Genomic DNA, 25,636 nt, shown 5'->3' with positions numbered 1-25,636 from the left:
GTCCAGTCACAAGTCCAGTCACAAGTCCAGTCACAAGTCCAGTCACAAGTCCAGCCACAAGTCCAGCCACAAGTCCTGTCGCAAGTCCAGTCGCAAGTCCAGTCGCAAGTCCAGTCGCAAGTCCAGTCACAAGTCCAGTCACAAGTCCAGTCACAAGTCCAGTCACAAGTCCAGTCGCAAGTCCTGTCGCAAGTCCAGTCGCAAGTCCAGTCGCAAGTCCAGTCGCAAGTCCAGTCACAAGTCCAGTCACAAGTCCAGTCACAAGTCCAGTCACAAGTCCAGCCACAAGTCCTGTCGCAAGTCCAGTCGCAAGTCCAGTCGCAAGTCCAGTCGCAAGTCCAGTCACAAGTCCAGTCACAAGTCCAGCCACAAGTCCAGCCGCAAGTCCTGTCGCAAGTCCAGTCACAAGTCCAGTCACAAGTCCAGTCGCAAGTCCAGTCGCAAGTCCAGTCACAAGTCCAGTCACAAGTCCAGCCACAAGTCCAGTCGCAAGTCCAGTCGCAAGTCCAGTCACAAGTCCTGTCACAAGTCCAGTCACAAGTCCAGTCACAAGTCCAGTCACAAGTCCAGTCACAAGTCCAGTCACAAGTCCAGTCACAAGTCCAGTCACAAGTCCAGTCACAAGTCCAGTCACAAGTCCAGTCACAAGTCCAGTCACAAGTCCAGCCACAAGTCCTGTCGCAAGTCCAGTCGCAAGTCCAGTCACAAGTCCAGTCGCAAGTCCAGTCACAAGTCCAGTCACAAGTCCAGTCACAAGTCCAGTCACAAGTCCAGCCGCAAGTCCAGTCGCAAGTCCAGTCGCAAGTCCAGTCACAAGTCCAGTCACAAATCCAGTCACAAGTCCAGTCACAAGTCCAGTCACAAGTCCAGTCACAAGTCCAGTCACAAGTCCAGTCACAAGTCCAGTCACAAGTCCAGTCACAAGTCCAGCCACAAGTCCTGTCGCAAGTCCAGTCGCAAGTCCAGTCGCAAGTCCAGTCGCAAGTCCAGTCGCAAGTCCAGTCGCAAGTACAGTCGCAAGTCCAGTCGCAAGTCCAGTCACAAATCCAGTCACAAATCCAGTCACAAGTCCAGTCACAAGTCCAGTCACAGGTCCAGTCATAAGTCCAGTCACAAGTCCAGCCACAAGTCCAGTCATAAGTAACAGTGCATTGAACAAGAACAAAGGAATACCTTTGCCAAAGCTCACTTGAGTAGCTTTTGAGTTGAATTGGGACTGGAGGACTTGTGGTAAGACTTACTAGGACTTGTAGGAACTTGACTTGACCCTGTGTGTGATTGCCATTAATTTTTTTCATGAGAAACCCACCTGTGCAGCCGGTTCCTTCCTCATACTGGTACCCAGCCTCACACTGACAGTGATAGCTCCCAGGCAGGTTGATGCAGATAGAATTGGCCTGGCAGTCATGGCTTCCCACTTCACATTCGTCAATGTCTGGGAAATGAAATGAATCAAAAGATATGATCAGATAATCCATAATGAGCAAAGCCAGTGACAAATATGTCTGGATAGCTCAGTTGGTAGAGCACTGATACTTTGCTCAAGAGACTGTAGGTTCCAACTGCAGTCAATGTCTTCACTTAACTTAAAGGTATTACAGGGCGAGTAAAAAAAACCCGAAACCCAAATGTCGGGCTATTGTTTTAGTGAAGTTCTGCATGTAGCACTTTCAAAATGTAGGATATAAAAGCCCAGTCATTACGTTTTCTTTTAGTACAAGAATCATTCAAATCACTCTGTACTTTTCAAGTTTTAACTTGAATTTTTAACACAACCACCGTTTTAAAGTTCTGTCCACGGATCACAAAAAAAGGTGTGCGTTCTTTCAGCAAAACAAAAACAATTCATACACATCCCTATGTGATTTGTTTTCGTTTTGCTGAGAGAACACTGAACTTTTTTGTGATCCATGGACACAACCTTAAAACGGTGGTTGTGTTTAAACTTCCGTAACTTGAAAAGTACATGAGTGACTTGAATGATTCTTGCACTCTAAGAAATCGTATGAATTGGGCTTTCATATCCTAGATTTTGAAAGTGCTACATGCAGAACTTCACTAAAACAATGGTCCCAACATTTGGGTTTCGTTTTTTTTTACTCACCCTGTATTGCAACATTTTTGAACATCAAAAACAAAATGACCAAGGCTTCAGTACCTGTTTCACACTGTTCCCCAGTGAAGCCGGGTGGGCAATCGCACTGTCCAGGCTGGTTACACATTCCTCCGTTCAGACACGGCTTCCGACATACAACTGCAAGAAAAAAACACCAAACATCACAAACAATCACTACAAGATTTTCACATTAAAGAATCAATTCTCACTTTATATTAGTAGTTGGTACACCACCAGGTATTTGATCTCTTTGTCTATTATTTCTTTTTTTTTAATCATAATAACAGGGACTATATAATTCCCTGTATTATTATTATTAAGAAAACTGCTTGTAAGTTAAGAATCAATGTGCAAAAAGTAAACTGAAATTAGCAAGAAACTATTCAGCATTCCTTTATTTTTTGGGCTGATTAATAAACTTAATTTCTGTATAAATTTAATTTTACACAGAATTATGTAGTGTTATAAAAAGGGTCAGAAATGTTACAAAATATCCTGGCTGGCATGCAAAAGACAAAAAAGACGACTACGGTTCAATAAACATCTGATAGACTATTCCTTATAGACATGTACGATACAGTGCAAATTACTGTCTACACCCTGAAATCAAGACGGCATCAAAACTTGATGGACCACTCTTTTTAAATCATCTGTCCGCACCGCAACCTTCTCAGACATCAATCAGCTACATGTACCAGTAGTAATTATTCTGGAGTATTTTATGAAGAAAATCAACTGGGGAGTATACAGCTCGATGCTGCCATTTTGGCAAAAAAAAGAAGGCTAGTCTAAAATCTACACCCACCTTTGCCCTATGTACCGACTTAACTCGTGAGTGGAAAGACAAAAAAATTGAGACAAAGTGTCTTGCCCAAGGACACAGTAATTGCAACCCTCCAGGCTGGATTCAAACCCACAGATCTTGAGTTCTTTGCTCAGCCATATGATAGTGACTTGGATATCCTTTCTTACCTGAGCAGTATTTGCCATCCCCTGCATGATTTGCATGGCAGACACACTGGAAGCTGCCATCAGTGTCTCTGCATGTCGCCCTCTTGTGGCAAGTATGTTGGCCAGTTTCACATTCGTTGATTTCTGCGAATATTCAAACAAAAAGAGAGAATCTTTAATAAAACAGGCCATTTTCCATACGTTTCCTGAGATAATAACCTGTATATTTTTGAACACTGAATTTGTTTAGGGTGCTGAAGATATTAATATGGGATGAAGGCAATAACCAAAGTGATAACAGGGTATGACATTTCAAACCTACAACAATCTATTTATTAAATCTGCTTTTGACAAAAATTCTGCTTGGATTGTCCTTTGAGACCTTCCAACTTTTGCAATTCGGGCGTTTCACAATGCAGTGCACCACCAAGAGTTTGCCACGGAGAGTCCATTTTTCAAGTTTACGGTCGACAAAACACGGCCCATTTGAACGAGCATCAGTACACAACTTGAGCTAATTTGTTACGGATTGGGGCAAAACACCATATTTGTAAAAAGAACAGAGAAGGACAAACAGATACTCAAATCATATGCTTATGAAAGTACTGACTGGACAAACTAACAATCTCAAATAGCCCGCCTGTGAATTTGTCGACCATCTCCCACAATGCACTGGGAAAAATTAACATTCCATGGCAAACTCTTGGTGGCGCACTGCAATGTGAAACGCCCGAATTACTACACCTCAGGTCACTCCAGTAGGTAAACAGTATGTAGCAGCTTTGTTTTTGTTAACATAAATATAAAACACTGTAAGGTTTTTGAGGGCAACTTCTAGTTGCCAGTCCACAAATATGACTCGCTTTGCGAGAAAAAAAAAATCATAAAAATGAAGAAGAAAATTTGATTTACGTTCACAGGTGGTGTCTGTCAGCCTGGAGTAACCCGGTAGACAGTCACACTGGTAACCGCCCACCGTGTTGACGCACACGGTGCCTTCGTGGCAGTGGTGGTTGATCCCTCCCTCCGACTCGCTAGCACACTCGTCAATATCCACGCAGTCCCCGTTGAGGTCAGTGAATCCCATGGGGCACTGGCATGTGTACTTGGTCTGGAGATTGACGCAGACTTTGGGCGGCTCGCACGTGTGGCCAAGACTGCAGTGGTCTGTATCTGAAATGGGTCAGAGACAAGTTAGAGCCACATCATCCCCTATCTCATGAAGCAACGAATTGAGTGTGGTGAAATGTTAGAGAATTTCTCAATCTTCCAATATCTATTACTGTGTGGGAATCCAACGGCATGAATTCTTTGAACTTGGGGCATCAAGTCTGATGTAGAGTAATAGACCTTTATCACGTTGCCACCATTTCAGTCATGTTCCCTGTATCCAATAACAGTACTGAATGATAAATGTTTTTGGTGCAAAACGGTTCCAGACTGTTTTTCTTTCCAGCCTCGCTTTGGTTACATTACTTTGAATGTAGCCTTGGTCAATGCTTCTGTCGTTATTCGTCCCGTACGCGGTCAATCGTCGGCATATATCCTCACGCGCTATGCACATGCATGTAAAAATACAGCGCGAACAGCGACCTCACGCGGCCACTATTTTTATGCAAATCAGTTGGAGACGATGTCGAGCCTTGGTTCAATCGTCGGCCAAGCTTATGTTTTTCTTTACTTTGCGCTAGATTTCCAGCGCACGACCTCGTATGCGAATACAGATAATGTAGGCGGGGCTAATATGTGGAGTGTCCAATCACACCTTGGTAAATCCGGACGTCATCAAATTATTTGCAGCTATTCCGGCTTTTGCGGATGTGACAGGAACCACAGTTTTTGTGCATTGGTGCCGTGTGCAGAGACACACAATGTGTACGTGTATGGATTATGTACGGTGCCACGTTTCACTATGCAAGTTTCCACGCAACGATCGACCAATAAGAAAACGACATTTAAGGTCAGCTAAGGCTATTAACATAATGAGCACCACCCCCAAAACCTCACATGGACGATTGAACCAAGGCTCGACATCGTCTCCAACTGATTTGCATAAACATAGTGGCCGCGTGAGGTCGCTGTTCGCGCTGTATTTTTACATGCGCGCATGTGCATAGCGCGTGAGGATATCTGCCGACGATTGACCGCGTACGGGACGAACTTGAACGACGAGAGCATTGACCAAGGCTACTTTGAATGGGAAAAAATCCAATGGCTGCAGCATGATAATGGCCTATAGTGGCTACGTTCTACATGTGACAAATCTGGGTTATTGTCCATATTTAGGGTCCAAAGTGTGACATTTTTCCAGTTCCAGTTACCTCGGACTGTTGTAATATGCCATTCAAGTGTCTTTTAAAAGTAGTTTAAACTTATTTTTTATTTGTTTGATAGGTCATTAGCTTCACATAATCACTCCTGGAGGAAGAATGTAACAAGGACAGGGGAAAAGAGGACCCCAGATTTATAGAATGAGCAATATGGGAGTTTTTTACCTGGGTTACACAAAGAAAACATTTCATCATGAATTACAAGCAGCAAAATTTCGCCAGAGTGTAAATGAGGTCGCCTATTGCACAGTAGCTGCACAAATCCGTGAAGTGAAACACTTTAGTTCGCACTTGTGGCATTTATGATAACTGGTCTTAAGGAGGTAGTATGCAGTTACCTTGGCAGAACTGACAGCAATGACCGTGCACACTGACCCTCTCAGACACTGGGCAATTAGGGGTGGCACACACCTCACTGACGTAATTCCTCTCACTGGTTACTAAACCATCCTAGTAGGAAGAAGAGAAATTTTGAATAATCTTTGGAAATTATGGTCTTATTCTCAAACGCTAAGATATTTATTGTTCAATCTTCTGCTTTGTCCAATGGATGCCTCATATACAATCATGTGGGACTAGCAAAGTTATACATGAAAGATTAGATAATTTCAAGCCCATATGCTCATTTTGCCTGAGTCTTAGATACAATTTGCTAACAAGATGAATATTTTAAATACATGTAATTTACTAAGCCCAGGGATAAAATATGAACCTCAAATTTTCCAAAAGTTGCTTACATGGAAGCTTGTTTGACTCGTTAATGACCATCCATTTAGAATCGGCCAAAAATGAAATCCCCATAGCAGCCACAAACAGCAACTTTCAAACTTCCGATTTGTTAATACTCCTTTTGTTTGATCAGTCACAGACAGTCAAAATTCAATCCTCTTCCCCTGCTATGCCTTTTACACAGGCTAGTCACCAACAGTCAGATCATATATCTTGTAGCCACAGTCAAATTCTATTAACAGACAAAATCAGGTGACTGGTAGGTACAGCCGGCTTATCAATCTCCTAGCACTCAACTGTTAAAAACAGTCACTTGATTTGAGATTTGAAGGTTTGCATGGTGGAAAGATACTAAGACAAGATAAGTTTGCGGTAGCACCATGTGAATAAATCTCTTTTGTGAGTATGTGTGGTTCTGAAACCACAGATTTATTCACAGTGTGCTACCGCAAACTTATCTTGTCTTAGTCACTTGATTTATTTTGATTGCTGGGCTGGCCTTGTTAAAATTGCCAGCCAGAGAGGGGGGGGGGTCATTTTGGTTGACATTTTCACTTCAAAGAAGTCACTAATTGGCCTCATTTCGGGTGCTGCTCTTGGCACACATCACTACATGTACATGACTGAGAAGTCACTACAGGCTCAGCATGATTATACTCACCATGCAGGTGTACGTGGTGCAATATTGCCTGGATCCCCTGCTGCGCACTTCTTGGTATTGTTCCATGTGTCCGTACATGACACCAGTTGTCGTGCAGTTTTCTTCAAGAAATCAAGAAGCAGACAAGCCCACATGAAGCATAACGACAGTTGTTATTGCATCTCAGAAACCCAAATTTGAGTGATTCAAATAATCTATGGTGAGTTTTTAGGCGCTCACGGCTGACAGTGTGGAATGCAGAAGGAAACAAGCATTTCTCGAAAACAAAATATCGGCATATTTGTAATTCAATGAATTTAGTGTTAAAAGTGCAACATTTTTTTCCTATCCCGTTAACTTGGAATTTTGTTATGTGCCATTCCAGTATCATTAAGAGTGACTTTTAACAGTTGTTCATTTAGGAGTGCATCAGAATTATATGTGAGATGTAACATGGACAAGAAAATAAAGTGGACCCAAATTTATAGACAGGCATGCAACTGGGATATTAGAAAAAAAAACAAGGAAATTGCAAAGCACAAAAGACTTTGTATGATGTTTTTCAATTTGTAACGGCATTCATGAGAAGTGAAAAACAAGGGAATCAGCGGATCTGAGGAAAAGTTGCGTGCCTGGATAAAATGACCCAAATACATTAGCCTATGGAATAGCCGCTTGCACACAAGCATTTTTGATATTGGCGCTTTGATATTGGCGCAGATTCAGCAATTAAAGCTACAGTCCATCATTTGTAATTTGTGCATTTTGTTCGTTTGAAGCAACAAAAGTGCTCAAATTCTAAAGAAGAGTGCTGAACAACTAACCTGATGAAGATTCAGCTCAGCTTCAGCTGTATATTTCGAGAAAAACAACATTCTAGGATCTCGATTTCAAATCAAAAGTTGCTGAATCATGTTTTGAATTGGGCCTGAATTCAGCGCCCGAGACAAGTTCTCACTGAGCCGATTGCAGCTACGCAATGTCACGCACCAATCCGACGAATTATAACAACCGCGTGCGCATGTGCGTCGTGCCAACACTTGCGCGCACTTCGCCTATTGACAAAAACGAACTACTAACGGAAATTTCCAACGGTGCTTCTTAAGACGCACCATTGGAAAGGCCTTCTTTCGATGATTTCTTCAAAATGACAGCTTGTCAGAAAGAATAATTTCACAGGGAGTTGAGTCCCCTTACTATCTTTCAACCAAGTATGTTTTTCAACAATACATACGCCAGTTATTTTTTGGATAGCTGCAAATGATGGACTCTGGCTTTAATTATGTAAAACAAGACTTGATATCCAGATTCTGACCATTCAGCGGGGGCTTTCTATCGGGTGTTCCACAACCCATTGTTGTGTTACAAAAACATGTCAGCCAAATCAACAGCTCATCCGATCAGTCCATATTTCTGATTGAACTGATGTCACAATTTCTAAAGTTGGCTCCGATTGGTTGGCGCGCAGGGTCGCATAAAATGTGCATGCTGGGATATATCAGATGTTCGTAGTGTGGCTATGTACACGTGAATATCTGATCCTCATACTACATACACACAAGCTGCAAGTGTAAAGCTTACACATAACATGGCGATTTCCTACTGCTAAATACATGCAGTGAAAAACTGTATGTTCAAAAACAACACGTAAAATACTACAGAACAAACTTACTCCCGCAAGAAGGACAACACTGTCCGTCTTCGTATTCTGGATTCTTACAGTACACCTTGGGACATGTGACGGGGGCGCACTTTGTCTTTCCACTCTGTGATCCAAAAGAAAAGATACATAGTACCATAAATTACCTCAGAAATGCAGCACAGGAAATATCACCTGTACCCAATAGTTTGCATGTATTGCACGGAGGTCGGCGGGGCTAGTTTCAAACTGTGATATGCACAAACCAGTTGCGTCTTTGCATGAGACAAACTCGATGGACCCGAGTCGTAATGACGTCAAGCTTTGTTTACATGTGTGCTTTCCTACGGGAGCCAGATGGGGAGGAGAGCCACCAAGCTCCCATAAGAAAGCCCAGGTGTAAACAAAGTGTGACGACACTATGGGCAACTTCGATCAAAGACTAATGGTTAACTAATGGTTCACTGATAACCAGCTATAAATCGTGGCGCCACTGGCACGACCAGCCGCAGTAGGCTGGCCCTGAATAGTTCACTAGACTAGTCAAACCATCGTCGACTAGAGTGCATTCCATCAGAGTTAGTCGAACTATGGTTAACTATGGTCCTTGATCGAACTTGCCCTATGATTTACAAAATGTAGGTCTACTGAGTGTGGGCCACGGCAGTAATAGCCCTAAGTGTCCTTCAATATCGGTATCCTTTGTCATTTTCGATGTGGAGGGGGCATGGTGTCCTATAATGCTCACATTGCATGTACACTGTCTGCAGCTGTCTAGCCACGTCTCGCCATCCTCATACACAGCTCCGTTGACCTCACATGACCTCGCGCAAGGACACTGCTGAAGCTCCTCGATACGGGTCTCTGCAGTAAAAAGCTGTTGGAAAGTTGGGGCAAAACATGTCAATAATCGACTAATTAGCCCAAACCTTTACATACTCTAGACACCAAAATAAGATGGAAAACTTACTTTCAAAGCAAACAAAATGTGAAAGTGTAACCAAATTTGGGGCTAGCTTGGCCCATAACCTTCGCAATGCAGCTGAGGAACAATTAACCCTCTGTTTTTGTTTGATCAGTCACAGACAGTCAAAAATTCAATCCTGTTCCCCTGCCACGCCTTTTACACAGCTTAGTCACCAACAGTCAGATCACATTTCTTGTAGGGACTGTAACAGACAAATTCCATCAACAGACAAAAGCAGATGACAGCTGGCTTATCAATCACCTACAGTCAAAGCATACCAGTAGCTATATATCAGGTTTCATAACAATCACAGCCAGTCAATCCTGCTTTATGAAAGCAGGGAGCACTCAACTGTTAAAAACAGTCACCTGGCCTTGTTGAAATTGCCAGCCAGAGAGGGAGGGTTAATTTGGGGAAAGGCATATTGATATTCGATCATTTTGATCTTGAATCGCTGAATTTGCTGACAATGCAATGATACTGAAACACCAAGGTACAGGTTCGATATACCAACAACAACATGTAAAAAAAAAATACTAAATAGCACCTCAAACTTGATGACAATTTTGAAAAATATACCAGATCCCATCCTGGCTAAATTGCTAAACATTCATCCGCCTTTTTATGATGATGTACCTTGTGTTCCAGGGTTCTGAGGCGAGCCTCGAGTTCCTGAATTCCGTCAGCCATTTCCTGGAACTGACCACAGGTCGGGCAGTCACGATTCAAGGACGGGCACTGCGTCAGGAATCCTTGGGGCATGGCTACTATCCGGACATCTTGCATTGAACCCTATCAAAAGTCAAAAGAATTCACACTGATATTATAAACAAGCAAGTTAAAGCTTAAAAAAAAATCAGCTTAAATTTTACATGAATGGTGCACACCCGAGCACAGATGCAATGCAGCAATGATGCTCTGGTGGCCATCAAATAGCAGTAATCACTAGGAACACTCAAAACCGTCTGAAGTTTCTTGACCGAAATCTGAACACACAAGCGCCAATGTGTTGGTGGGTCTCAAATTTGATAAATCAGTGTGAGAGTTTCAGACGTTTAGCCCAAACTATAAGGAGACTTCAGATATTTTTACCACAGACTCCGTACCATCACGGTTATGGATCCTTTCTACCTGTCGATCAAACAGTGTACATTGACCAGTCAGATCACAACTTTTGGTCAAATTGCCTCAATAGCTTGGTCAAACTCGGTCACAAGAACTGCGTTGGCCTTATCCTATCTACTTGGCTGATAATAACACATGTGTCTTAGGGATTTGCCTGCCCTGATTGAAGCATGTGTTATTTCCCACTTTAAAGGTAGAGTAGATCATTTGCAGCTATCCAAAAAGTAACCAACCAAATTATTGTTATTAAAGCTTACTTGGTGTAAAGATAGTAATGACACTAAAGTCCCTGTGAAATTATTCCTTCTGGCGTTGTCATTTTGAAGAAAACAATAAAAGAAGGTCATTTCCAAAGATGTGTCAAGTGACACATTCTTCGAAATCTCTGTCTAAAGTTGGTTTGTAATTAGGCAAATCCGTGAATGGGTGCAAGCGTTGACACGACGCACACACGCACATGGTTGAGATCATTCATCGGTTTGATGTGTAAAATCACGTTACTACAATCGGCTGAATGAGAATCATGTCCCGAATGCCGATTTCGGTTTTGTGCCATGAGAGGGCACAACTCAAATATGACTTTGCAACTTTTGAATCAGAAATCAAGATCCGGAATATTGTGTTTTCTTGAAATAGACAGCATTCACAGAGCTAAAACTTCATCAGATTAGTTGTTAAGTACCCGTCTTTAGATTTGTGCACTTTTGTTGCCTCAAAAAAAAAAAAAAAAATGCACAAATGACAAATGGTCCAATTCTACCTTGAAGTAATTTGGATGCAGCCATGCGCAAACCAAAGCTGCACGGGCAGGGCTTTATGGCTTACCTTGAAATAAGTCTTATCCGGTCCCCTCTGTCCGATCCACATCGTCAACTCCCCGTCATCTATCACCAGATCAGGCTGGGGGATGTAGCGTGAGGCTATTTCCTCACAGTTGTAGAACAGCCGGACGTGGGGCCCGCTGACGCTGAGTGCTATGCGCACCCATCGCTCTGACGTCATCTCCGCGAGATCAAAGGACTCCAGCATGACCTTGCCGTTGTGCTGGTAGTAGAAGCGGATCTCGTTGTTTCTCGTGCTCATGAAGAGCTCCATAAATCTGTTAAAAACAGGTAGAGGGATCAGGACAATAGACAAAGACATTTTCTTTTAACCCTTTCAACTATGGCATTAATTGCCTTCTTTTGACAGAATTAAAATACTGAGCTCATATATATTCAGTTCATCATCTCCAGAGACACCAAAGAATTAACACGACAGTTGTCATTTCAGAATTGTGCCTGTTAGCTTGTTGAACATTTCAACAAACTTTGCCGATTTGGAATTAGCGCAGCTCCGTCCTGAGTGATTGAACCCCACATTACAGGCATCTACTCAACTTACACATAATATTACCATTTATCTTCGAGCAAACTTGAACCCTTGATCCTGATTGGTCGATCCATGGCAACAACAGTGTGATATTATACCTAATACTACGGGCCATATCGCACTCTGCATATCACGCTATTCCAAGATGTGCGCGCCATTCCCGTTGCACTCACGTGTAATCGGATACCCGCTAAAGAAATGTGTGTACAGCGTCTGTGTTCCATCTTTACTGTTCGTCAAGTTTGCTTGAAGATAAATTCGTTATCCCACTGGCGTTCGTGGAACGTGGAAAATGTACTGCATACTGCGTCCCACATACCACTCGGCCTTCAGCCTCGTGGCATGTGGGACGCAGATGCACTACATTATTCTGTGTTCCACTCACGCTTGTGGGATAACTAATATACTGCGAAACCTCCATTCCTTAAACATGCATCTTTTCATCTGAAATGTCTCTTACAGCAGTTAATGACAATGATGATTGATGATCATTTTACATGGATGCGCAGATTCTTACAACTAATTTAGTGAATGTGAATGAGTGGATATTTCTGTACATGTATAGGGCTACTATATGAAATGACTGATGCAGCATGAAAAGGATCTGTTTGAAACACAAAGATAAAACAGTTCTCTTAGCCCAACTTCATCAATCACTTCATCAAGCTGAACCTAAGCTCGTTCACATGCTAGACATGTACACGCATTTGTGCATGAACATGTTTATTGTAAATTCTGTACCCTAGCTATACATGTAACTCAAAGTCGGATAAGGCAAAAAAAAAAAAAATAGTCGGTCTATGGTCAGCACGCGCATCGATTTTAATCATGCGCGTCAATCCTTTTTTTCCCCCAAAATTTTCCGCGATAGCTCCAACAGAAGCCTCTATTGCCGCACCTCCTCAAATTTTTGTACCAAGGAGCACTAAAGAATGGGAAATTGCACCAAGGCAAATGATCGAGGGCACCGAGGCAAATTATGGAGGACACCAATGTACACGAGGACACCAAAAAATGCAAAAATAGTACCCCACCTTGTCTGTACAATCCAAGCTTGGAAAAAAAAAAAAAAAGCAAAAAAAAAACCGCATTGCCACATCGATTCTGGAACTTTGGTCTGACCAGAGACAGAGTATTTTTTTTTTTTTTGGCCTAACACAAATTTCTGCTAATCTCGAAGTACAAGTACATGTAATGCTTCATTCCCGTCAAGTGAAAAGGACATTATTTACATGAATACCCCTGCAACTCAAAATACCCACACCGGTACCTCAACAGAGCTTGAACTGTTGTTTGCTCAGAAAAAAGAAAAAAAAAACGCAGCCAAAACATTCACAATGAAAAGTAAAAAGAGCATGAACTTTTTTTCATGAGTCATTACTACCCGACGCACTTCGACTTTTCACATGGGGATGCAGCGTGCACACTGCCATTGTGATTGGACAAGTCACCACAGCATGCCCCTAACCGCAACAAATCCTGGCTTTTGTGTTTGCATTGTTGCATGTATGTTTATCCATAACGAAGTCACTTTTAGGTAAGAACAATATAAAATCTCTGTAAACTGATGATTTGTGACTAACAAAAATACACCTTTAGAATCAATAAAAAGAAGGAAAGCGTGCCAAATAATGTGTCCATTTCATAGCCGGGCACAGCGACTTAGGGTTGAAGCCATTCATGTACATTTAAGTACACGTGTGTAGATGACTTGACTAGTAAAATCGGCAACCTTGCTTAACTCGAACTCCGGATACCTTGAATTTTTTATCCGATTCCCTTGAGATTTGACTTAACAAGAGTTTACTTTGACACTCAATCAAAAGGAAATTCATCCAACAAGATAAATCCTTGACACCAGATGACGTAATTTTCCAGCTGGAAACTTTGACAAGCTACTTGTCAAATTAAGTAGAAAACCTTATGAGAACCATGAAATTTCCAAATCTACCTCCAACAACAAGCGATGTTGCATGCACAAGAATTGTGAAGTGATGGCATTTGGTAATGAAAGCATTTAGCAATTTCAACAAGGCCAGCCCAGCAGTCAAAATAAATCAAGTGACTGTTTTTAACAGTTGAGTGTTCCCTTCCTTCATAAAGCAGGATTGACTGGCTGTGATTTTTATGGAAACCTGATGTATCGGTACACGTGCTTTGACTGTAGGAGATTGATAAGCCAGCTGTGCCTATGTACCTCCTTTTGACTGTTGACAGAATTTGACTAGTCATGGTGCCTTTTGAAATATGACCTGACTGTTGGTGACTAGCCTGTGTAAAAGGCATGGCAGGGGAACAGGATTGAACATTTGACTGTCTGTGACACAAAAGGAGGGTTTTAAGTTATGCATTTATGCAATTCTAGATCATATTCATGAAGAATGTATGCAAGGAACTTATTACTTATCAGTGGTCTGTACATAATGAAAGCTGAAATTTGGCAATGATATTTATGTAGAAGTGTGAATGAAAGGGTTTGAAGTTATGTTATACTTTCTCAGAATGTTCTTTTTTTACCTGGAATTGTTGAGGATGGATACTGTGTCAAACACAGTGTTCACCCTGGCATAAATGTTACAAAGACAAGAAACTTCAATGACTTGTATTTAAAGTATTCACTAAATTAAGTATTCCTTTTTCATGTTCTGAAAAAGTCGGGTAGAGGAGGGGTGTAACCCCGACCCCTGACCAAAACAAGGGGGCAGGGAGGGGGGGGGGCAGGGAGGGGGAGGGGGGGATGAGGGACAGGTAGTCTCACATCTGATCAAAGCGCTGAATGTGCTCTCTGCACACGGCCGCTTGTGCGTGGCGCGCTGATTGCAGACATGGCTTAAGCCATCAGTGTCAGACCATTTCTCAAACTCCGAGCCCCCCCCCCCCCATCATATAAAAATTCTGATCTGTCTGATATTCTAATATTCTGAATGTTTATGAACATTCAGAATATCTGTCATATCGCTCTTCAGGTCACAATTTTGTCTCATGCTCTTTAAGCTGTACGTCACTGAATACAAATGCGCACACAGTTTGCTAATAACACACTGGTTCTCACTAGTTAGCCACACAAGTGCCATCTGCAACACCTTTCTTACGTGGATTGAAGCAGGAAGCCTTACTACCAACTTCCACTTCATGCACTGTAAATAATGCAGACCAGTTCAACTGCACTTTTCACCCATTAGGGGCTATTAAAAGTGCACACGGCGTGACAACTAGAGTACAAGTATCTGATTGATCATCTCCGGTGCCAACAATGACAGACACTACCGAAACTATAAGAACACAGAGAGGATGTACATGTACCTTGCTCGACCGTGTACTATTGACACCAGACTGGCCGTATTTTTCCTGAGCTGTTTTACTGTTGCCACAATTGTGAAGTCGTTTGTGGCTGCCAGCAGTTTCTTGGTTTTGTCGAAGAACTCTTCTGGCACCTGAAGACTTCTGTCCCCTCCTTGGGAAAAAAAACCAGTCGTCATTGAATTAATTAAATTAGGTTGATGAGTTGGACCAGGTTAAATCTATTTCAAATTTGCATTTTCGAACACTGTCAATTTCTTATATATTTAAGCAAGATTTGAGGTTTAGATTACAATTCATCATATCAGGATAATTACACAAATTTCCCAAATATGTAGTTTATAATGCAATTTGAATTCTACATTGTAATAACGCGTAATTCGGGCGTTTCACAATACAGTGCGCCACCAAGAGTTTGCCATGGAGAGTCCATTTTTCAAGTTTAAGGTCTACAAAACACGGCCCATTTGAATGAGAATCAGTAGACAATTTGAGCTAATTTGTTCAGGATTGGGGCACAGCGTTCTTCCGCCTGACAAAAAACACCATATTGATACAAAGAAAAGAAAAGGACAGACAGATACTCGAATCATACGCTTACGAAATTACTGACCGTCTCCCACAATGCACTGGGAAAAATGAACTCTCCTTGGCAAACTCTTGGTGGCGCACTGCATTGAGAAACACCCGAATTGGAATAGAATAGTTTCTTGTGATTAAAACAGTCTCTTTCCAAGAGAAAATGTGTGCAGCATGATTCACCCTCTAATAATAAGCATTGAAAAAAGAATAACACAAATATTGACCACCGACATAGGGCTGGATAGCTCAGTTGGTAAAGCACTGGAACGGCAATCTGGAGGGCGCAGGTTCAAACCCCGCTCCAGTCAATTTTTTTGTTCAACTTTAAAGCAATTATTTTAATGCACCTAGTCAGTTTCCCTTTGTGATTTACCTGAAAAATTACTTAAATCTTATTACACTTGATATCAAGATCAAAAACCGTCCACAGAAAGCTTTAATAGTAAGCTCATGCATCATTTAACAGTGCAGGGTGAATTTTTGATCACACCTATTGGACACTCCTTTGCCTGACGAGCCCGAAGGATCTTCACAGGTTTCATCATTACTTTGGAATCTTTAAACAGGACGCAAGGATACACTGTTCGTATTTTCCATCAATTAAAAATGCACCTGTCGGTACTCGGTACCCATCTGAATGTGAAATCAGTTATTCATGAATGTTGCGTGACTGCCACACTCTTCGTTGAAGGTGCCACTGGGACCGAGACAAACAAGAGTATTTTCAACCTTAGCTGACTCCAAGATCCAACATCCAATTGCAAAAATTTTGTGTATATGGTTAAATTGTAATGCTTATATTACAGGTAGTAAACAAATTATCTTTTTGCAGGCTTTCAAGCAGACCCAGGTGACAAAGCAAGAGAACAGTAGGATAAAATCTTTAAAAAAAAAAAAAAAAAAAAAAAAACCAGGACAAAAGTAGAACTTCGGAGGACAAAATCAGGATAAGGCCAAAAAAATATATATTCGGTCTCTGGTCAGACCAAAGTTCCGGAATTGACGCGGCCACGCGGCTGTTTTTTTTTTTTTTGGTTTTTTTTTTTTTTTCAAGCTTTGATTGTACAGACAAGGTGGGGTACTATTTTGCTTTTTTGGTGTCCTCATGTACATTGGTGTCCTCCATAATTTGCCTTGGTGCAATTTCCCATTCCTTGGTGCTCTTTGGTAAAAAAAATTGAGGAGGTGCGGAAATAGAGGGTTCTGTTGGAGCTACAGCGGAACATTTTGGAAAAAAAAAGATCGACGCGCATGATTAAAATCGACGCGCGCGCTGACCAGAGACCGACTAATTTTTTTTTTGGGCCTAAGACTAGTATAACTTTTGCAGGCTTCCAGGAGCAGTTTTCGTTGATACTCACCCATGTCCTCAGCATCATAAGCCTAATTTGGCGTGTTCTGTACTCACACCACTTGTGCTCCATCCTCAACTAAGCTCTAGGAAGTACAGTTGCAGTACTGTGCCCAAGCCCGTCATTGTGTGATTAATTATGACAGTGTGTAACACTGTTATGAAACAAATTCAATGAGATTTCATTTTTCGGAGTTGTAGGACAAAAAGGATGAAAAGTAGGAATTTACAGAAAAAAAAGTAGGAGCGAGGTAAAAAAGTAGGAAAAAGTAGGTAATGCTTGAAAGCTTGCTTTTGTTCTAAAGCAATCGTTGGATTCTTTTAGAATCAGCTGCTTCACAATTAGTGGATGTTGGATATCGTTAGATTAGGGACCTCCTCTTCTTAATATGAAATACTTGGAACAGGTCAGTGATAATTCCAACATTTCAGTCACGTTTCTGACTTAAGGAATTCCCCTTGGATTTCCAAGAGGCCATTAAATCAGAGTTTATGGAGTTGTCACATTGGGTGAGTCACTTGGGAAAAATGGGATCCTCCCTCCCCCCCCCCCCCTTCCATGTATCTGCACTTTGTACCTTCAAAGCTGTAGGCGGGGCCTTGGTTGTGATAGCCTGGCACTTGGCTGATACCCGTAGCTGTGCTTGACTTGATTGCAATTGCCTCCAGAAGATTCACCTCCAAGGCTGGATCCACTCCATACCCAAGAACTGATCAAGAGGGAGAGAAGAGGGGACAGGAAAAATGTTAAGTGCATCTTTTATGGGAGGCTTTTTTTATATTCAGGGCACACAAGGTCCATCATCACTCAAGGGTCAATGGTAGCAAAGAATGGATTATTGAAAGGTTGATTCGAGCACGCTTCATTAAGTTGTTGGCATGTTGCTGACAATTGGGGAGGACTCCAAAAAAATCTTTTGAAAGAATGTACGTTTTGAACCAAGGATCTTTTCCACAACGAAATCTCCAGAGTACTTTTGTACTAATCAAGGGAACAAAATAAGTAACTAACAAGTTTAACTGAAGTTAACACTTAGTTTAACCCGGCCCCCTTGGGTATTTTTTACTAGAAAATATCCTGAATCCACCAAAATCCATCAATTTTGTCAGTGTTGTACATATACCTCGTATACACCAAATCAAGATCCTGAATCCATCAAAGTCCCCCAACTGCTCAATATGGAGGTATCCTGAATCTGCCGAAATACTCCAAAACGGGTGGGGGGGGGGAGGGGAGTGGGGGGGTTATGGATTTTGATGGATTCAGGATGTTTTTAAAGCTAGTTAAATCTAGTCGGTAACTTAAAAGGCAATAGGTATATTTTCTACCTTAATTTTTTAGAATGTTTATTTGACCTGACAGTAAAGAATGGAATGGGTGACCCTCAAGCTACACAGTCAACTCGCTGACAAAACAACCTCTTGTTATGATAATCCCTTTGACTCCCACATAACAAGCCGATTAAATAAATACTGATCTATTGAACTCAGAGAGGTAAACTTTCACTTACGAAAGCATTTCTCACTGCCTAAATTTCTCCGGTATTGATTCTGTTAGACTTCAAGGCATGGCGTTTACATTGTGCATGTACATACTATGTATGCGCGTGCAGTACATGTGCAGTATGCATGTGCCTTTTTAAAGCTTTCTTTGGAATTAAGTGGATTTGCTAAAGTTCCACTGCTCAAAGTCAAACTAAAGATTGCAAAAGTGGGAATAAATCCACAAGGACTGAGCCACCTCATTCTTCATAGCCAAGACTTAAAGTTGGAAAAACATTGCAATTTAAACTGATTCTTGTTTTGAGTATGTATTAGTGGTTTGGTTTTGGTTATGACCCAATGACTTTCATGTACAAATGTACCGGTGTAATATAAAGGACAGTTCAATGCAACTGAAACACAGGTAGAGCCATTACAGTCGACTCTCGTTAGTACAAACTCTGTTAATACAAAATTCTGGTTATAACAAACATAAGGCATTGGTCCCAACTGTGCATTTATGTGCACAATGAGTGGGACTGATGTTCCTCTTAATACAAAATTCTGATATAACAAGGAATTTGGCTAGGTCCAAACGAGTTTGTATTAACCAGACTCGACTGTATATGACTTTTACACATTCAATTCATCTCAAATTGTTTGTGTTTTTTTCTCCAATTCTATCAAAAAGTCAAATAAATGTACATATGTGAAAAAAGAAAAAAAAATTCTGGCTCAAAAATCTTCGATTCCATTACACATATATACACACAGACTGATTTTTCAGTCCTCCATGTAATTGCCATACATATTTCTGTCTGTTCCAAATTCATGTACTTGTACGTATGTAAACTTCAGGTGCACATGTACATGTTGTACCTGGTACTATGCCGTACGCTGCGCACGAAGTCTTCCTTACTACATGTAATTATGTACATTCGTGGACGACTCTGTGACGGTCACACAAAACTGTGATTCACCCAGTGACGATGATCGCACGCAAGACCAATCAACACAGATTATAGGCATAACAAATTGCCTGACAATCACTTTCTGGATGCCTACAGTCATAACAATTGATCCGTGGAATTATTGTTGAGGTCAACAGTAAGCCATCCCAAGGGTACGACAGCGAGCTGGAGAGGGCCACAATTGGGGTTGGTTTGTTATTCCAGAAAAAAATTCTTTCGTAAAATAGACACAAAAGATGGAAAAATCAATAACAGTATTGTTGTGCGTCATAGACATTGGGCATGTGCCTACGTACGTGGGCACCACAAATCTTATCCTTGTCCCATGGTCACGTATGACAATTCTTTTCGGAGTTTGAATAAAAAAGTTTGAACGTCCTATTTGATTTATTGGTAAATCTACCTCAATACCTTGAATTCTGCACACTTGCGCTTCTTGAAGGAAAACCAGTGCAAAAATAACTAAAGATATTTAAAAGTTAACACCATTGCTTCTAATTTTCAATTACAATTAAACATTCAGATTTTAATTTTATGAGAATTTTAACAAATTCTAAATTGTTCGAAATTTTGGAATGATTTTACATGTAAAAGAACATTCAGTTCCCTTTAATTACTTACAATGTAAGAATAAAACTAGTCCAAATGTATTCACTGACTCAATTTCTGCTTGGTATACAAAATGTAATCACCAACATTTTGTGTTGTTGTAGGCCTATTCATCTTACATGTACATTTCAAAAGTGGAATTTGGTACATTTTTTACCAAAGGGTCAACAGTAGCACATAAAACCTGTTATTGGGATTTCTCCAAAACTTCGATTTCCCAGCTAAAATAAAATGGCAAAATATGCATTCTAATTTCTAGGAAACCTTTTATTGCACTGACTCAAGAGCCCAGTATTGGATCCTGTGGCAACAGACAGAAAGTAGGACAAGATCCTGAAAGTTTACCTGGAAAATGTGGGTTTTGGCCAAGGCCAGTCATAAACCCTCAGGTTACATAGCCACTGCTTGGGGTTCTTAAATAACAGACCAAGGATAAGATGACCACTACAAGAATTCTTGTTTGTTTGGTTTTTTTTTTTACAAAATCTTTCAAAAACCAATACTGAATTAGCTTTTCTGTAAAAAGAAAATCTGACAATACTTTCAAAGAAAAAAATGTTGTATAAAAGACATGGAAGCTATTTTTTCCCTTTTAAAATTTCAATGCAAAATTATAAAATATAATCTGTATTTCATTCATGAATCATTGTAACAATTAGTACATGAAGAAAAAATAATACAATTTTAGTGTTTGCTAAATAATATATAAAATAATTCGCAAAAAGCGATACATGTACACATGGAGGGTTTCCTCCATGATGTACTGTACTTATAACACTTTCTTTCTTGGAAGTATTAAAACCCTAACTCCCTAGGGGTTGTGCCAAATCTTATTAAAATTGGAGGATTCAGGACTAGACTGTTAGGGTTACCCCTAACAGTCCTGAATCCTCATTTAACCCTAACAGTCCTGAATCCTCATTACAATAAACTGTGTGTGAGTGTTACTGGTTTCTGTAAAGAATTTAATGTGAAACATTAATCTGTAGATCAGTAGCATCACCTTTAGACTCACCCATACCATTTTTGAAGTATCAAAAATATACACCATGGGACTGCTAGGGTAAATGACTGTGGGCGCAGCTAGACATATTACCCCATGCAGAGTTAAAAAGACCACAACCCACACGCCACAAACCATTATAAGCTGCTGGGGTCTGAGCCACCAACTACCGGTAGTGGTTAGCCAGCGCTGCACTCGTCCAACACTTGTAATACTTAATAGCCTTTACAGAACAGCTTGCCCTCTACTAAAGACTGGTTGAAAATAGGCAACTTTGCCAACAAAAACACCAATGTTTCAATATGTTTTAAGTCAAAGAGTTCCATATTTAATTTCAATCAGTGAAATTCTCAGTGTGCAGTTTCGATTGCTAAAACTTCTAAGGCCTTTTCCAACAGAAACAGGAAAATTCAGATGTATACTTAACACATTTCAATTAAAACAATACACTTTTTAGTTTCAGACGAAAATGTTCAATTTTGTTTTGATGTCACTACAGTTACTCTTGTTTCAACTAAAAGTTTATTATTATTATTTTTTAGACTCTGTGAAATTTACCATACTCATTTTGAAGCACTACGCTATTAACCTCCACCAAGGAGGTTATGTTTTCATTGGCCTTGGTTAGTTTGTTTGTTTGTTTGTTTGTGGGTTGGTTTGTCTGTTAACAAGATAAATCAAAAAGTTATGGACGGATTTGCATGACCAATTTTTTAGGGGGGGGGTCCTTGGTACAAGTACAAATCAATTAGATTTTGAAAGCGATCCGGATCTGGGTCCGGATTCAGGAATTTTGTTGTTGTGTGAGCAATCGCAACCAACTGTGAGAACTAGGTCATAGAGGAAAATTTAAAACAAAAACAGTCTCTTGCAGCGAAAGGAAAACCTTTACAGGTTCAGCAATACACATACCTGGGACAATCATTCCATAGTGCGTGCACCCCCTACTTAGACAGATATGATTTGATTACTAAAAGGTCAAGCCACTGCAGGCAGAGTTTACCACTATTGGTTTTCCTGGGTTGAAGGAATGCTACACATAAAATGGCCCTTTGAATTATTACCAATGGAACTGCTACTGACATGACACTTCCTCGTGATGCAATTTTGGGATTATTTCAACTGCGCTTAAATGAATTACATTTTTATCCGCTGGCTCTTATTTCAAGATGTGGGATGTAGGCCTAGTTTTTGTTGTGCTTTAAAGTCTGTAAAGATCTAGGACGGTCTGACGTATAGCCAAAGCAAAACATTTTTTTAGCTGTCTGTGTACTTTTAAACATGAACACAACTTGTAATTCCCTTCTTGTTGCAAGCCGCAACATAAATATTTCTAGCTTGCCAATCAGTATTTTTATAATTACACGTATTTTTTTTCCAAAATTAAAAATGCACTGATGCCAAATGATCATGGAAATATTGACATGCTAGTCTTTTCGTGAAATTAATAAAAATAATCAATCATTCATCTGTAAACAACATTTTTTATTTTTATGCAAAATATGAAGGGCAGCTGTCCCCGTTAGTGCAGAACTTTACTGAGTTGGAAGTCCGTAACGATGAATATTTTTATTATAATGGTAAATATCGCTGAATATTTTTATTATAAGGGTAAATATATTTTTTAATCTAGTGGCAAGTTAGAATTGTGAAATGCGATGTTTTAGGGCCGTTTCACACTCTGGGCCAAAGTGGGAGGGAATGTCAAGTCAAATTTTCATGCAGTGAATTCGCAGCAGTTGAACACATTTCACCTCTGGTGAATTTCACAGTAAATGTTTGATGATGACATCCAATTCGCTTCGCATGAAGTATTAACTGGCCTATACACCAAAACAACTCAGACTGAAATTCCCGTCATCTTGCATAGGCGTGAATTAAGAAAGATTGTGATATCAGTACCACTACCACCAGTGGCTTAACTTACACCCAATTTGCAAGGTGAGGTGCGTCTACTCCTAGAACTATGAGGCTCCACGTAGTGGAGCCTCATAGAGTCAGAAGCCCGCAAAATTGTTGTCAACACAAAACACTAATTAAGTACAAAAACGTCCATTCCAAATAAGCTATTTCCCACAGAACCGCTGCACAGTTTGCCCCTAAACTCCGTACAATACCTCATGACATACTCACGTTATGTGCACCTAACAAACATCGGTGGATTCTGTCTGTTTTTAGGCCAAAATGATGAAAAATATGCCCTTTCCGCACTGAGCCAACCTAACACTTGAAGCGAGCACGCGCGCTGATATCGCAGTCATTTTCGGGTTCGATCGCTCGGAGCGCGCCGCGGGGGGTACGTACTTGCACTTGTACGCATGCGCATACTATCAATCCGCTCCTACACCATACCCCCCGCGGCGCGCTCCGAGCGATCGAACCCGAAAATGACTGCGATATATCAGCGCGCGTGCTCGCTTCAAGTGTTAGGTTGGCTCAGTGCGGAAAGGGCATATTTTTCATCATTTTGGCCTAAAAACAGACAGAATCCACCGATGTTTGTTGGGTGCACATAACGTGAGTATGTCATGAGGTATTGTACGGAGTTTAGGGGCAAACTGTGCAGCAGTTCTGTGGGAAATAGCTTATTTGGAATGGACGTTTTTGTACTTAATTAGTGTTTTGTGTTGACAACAATTTTGCGGGCTTCTGACTCTATGAGGCTCCACTACGTGGAGCCTCATAGTTCTAGGAGTAAGGTGCGTCTAGTTTTCAGGATTCAGGACTGAGGGGAGCCAATCAGGATTTTCAGAGTTTTAAAAAATTCAAAGGCTGATTGAAAGGGAGGCTGCAGTAAGCTCCAGTGCGCCAGTAAAATGTGCGCCAGTGTTTGGACTAAACTCCTCAGTAGGTTGGAAAACCAGACGTGTGACCGAACGTACAGCGCAGCAATACCGAGGCCACACAAGTGGGGCTATACTGAGTGGAGCGCTCGAACTGCGGTACGGAGGGTACCACATTTCCAGCGCTCCACTCAGTAGAGCTATAGCATTACCTGGTTTAGAAGCAGCAAACCTGGCTGTACTACGACCTTTTATTATACTCGACCCTCCATAATCTGTGCAGGTAACGCTTGCAACGCGCGCGTTGTCACGTGTACACAAACTGAATAAAGGTGAGTGCATAGAAAGAGGACCACGTAGCTTTAGGGGGTCTGACCATACTTGTCTAATCATGGAGGCTACCCCCATGCCCATGGTCATTCAATGGTCCAGTTATCCTGGAATTTTTTATTGGAAATTTGAATTAAGTTTGTACAAAATAATTGTTATGTTACAATATTCTGGCATTTCCGGTCTGCTCTTGGAGGTTTATCAAAGCAAAGCAAATTTCTCCCTGGACATGCTGGGAGGTTTATGGGAGGTCCACTCCACAACGTAGTTTGTACACTACACATTCTTATCTCACTTGCTTACCTTGACATACAACAGAGCACAGGATTAGCACTGTACAAAAGTGCAGGCGTGCGTTATCTTCGCCAGCCATGACAGTGCGGCGGTGTACGTGTGCTGAACTTCACAACTTGCGTACAGCGATCCCAATTTCAGGTGAAGTCCTACTCAAACTTAATTGCCAAAAGTGAGGTGATGCGATTCACAAACGAAATAAATAGTTCTCCAGCAGTTTAGAAGCACAAGTTCAAGCTTGTTTTTCCAATTAGTTTCTTCGATATATATCGTCCGTACAGTTCGTTTTTAAATCACCAAACGTTACGAACGTGCTAGTGTGCCACCTCCGCTCAATTTTTTACGCGTGATTGATCAGCTAGACGGCGGCCACTCGTGCTTTTATAGCAGTTGGCCTGGTGGGAGGTACCATTAACTAAACAGGTTTAATTCAATGCATGCTGAAGGTTTAAGAAAAAATGGTTTCAAATAAAATTAAATTTTTCTCCAAATTAGACACTTGTGTGAGTACTGTATTAATTAATCTCCACAAAAATGCGATTCTGTCCCTCCACAATGTATTGTTATGTAGATATTATTAATATTACACCCCTATTATTGAATTGTATTAGGCATTTGGGAAGCGGAAGTGGATTACGCACTGTATACACTGTACTGCAACACATGTATCAAAATAAATATGTAGGTTGCTAAATCAACCGAAGAAATTCCGTTTTATATGGAGGAATAATTATCATTCCTCCATGGTTTACGCATGGTTTACGCAAGTTGGCGGTGACCCAGTTTACTTTGTTCCTTCATGCCCACGCGGGTACGCTGCTTCAGCGTCACAATCATTTTAATTAGTTTAACTGGAATACAATAGTCATAAAACAGCCGTTGCTTTGCTTGTACACGCGGTCCTGAATTTTTGACCAATCATATTCGAGTACAAACGTGTTAATACGTTACGAATTTTATGATTGGCTGAAACTTTTAGGATGGGCTGGCCGCGCCGGCGCGGCTCGGCCATTTTGTGATAATTCGGCAAAGATCGTCTGCTAGCTGTCGGTGCTGTTTTTGT

The 25,636-nt window shown here is 41.0% G+C and overlaps 1 protein-coding gene across 1 annotated transcript in view; it reads right to left on the bottom strand.

Moving 5' to 3' along the window:
* Positions 1-24,918, bottom strand: part of LOC119735672 (protein kinase C-binding protein NELL2-like) — a 31,257-nt gene extending 6,339 nt beyond the window's left edge. The window contains exons 1-13 of the mRNA XM_038209480.1: positions 24,583-24,918; positions 17,680-17,811; positions 15,172-15,322; positions 11,323-11,596; positions 10,009-10,164; positions 9,154-9,282; positions 8,439-8,532; positions 6,788-6,888; positions 5,736-5,847; positions 3,980-4,240; positions 3,089-3,211; positions 2,159-2,254; positions 1,310-1,435 (exon numbers count right to left, since the gene is read on the bottom strand). Coding sequence (XP_038065408.1) covers positions 1,310-1,435; positions 2,159-2,254; positions 3,089-3,211; positions 3,980-4,240; positions 5,736-5,847; positions 6,788-6,888; positions 8,439-8,532; positions 9,154-9,282; positions 10,009-10,164; positions 11,323-11,596; positions 15,172-15,322; positions 17,680-17,811; positions 24,583-24,652 — 1,825 coding nt within the window. The 5' untranslated portion in view covers positions 24,653-24,918. The remainder of the gene's footprint in view (positions 1-1,309; positions 1,436-2,158; positions 2,255-3,088; positions 3,212-3,979; positions 4,241-5,735; positions 5,848-6,787; positions 6,889-8,438; positions 8,533-9,153; positions 9,283-10,008; positions 10,165-11,322; positions 11,597-15,171; positions 15,323-17,679; positions 17,812-24,582) is intronic.
* Between the last annotated feature and the right edge of the window lie 718 nt (positions 24,919-25,636).

The sequence above is a fragment of the Patiria miniata genome, unplaced genomic scaffold (genome assembly GCF_015706575.1).
Source record: "Patiria miniata isolate m_02_andy unplaced genomic scaffold, ASM1570657v1 HiC_scaffold_29, whole genome shotgun sequence".
NCBI classification, from domain to species: domain Eukaryota; kingdom Metazoa; phylum Echinodermata; class Asteroidea; order Valvatida; family Asterinidae; genus Patiria; species Patiria miniata.
This window is presented reverse-complemented; position numbering and strand designations above follow the sequence as displayed.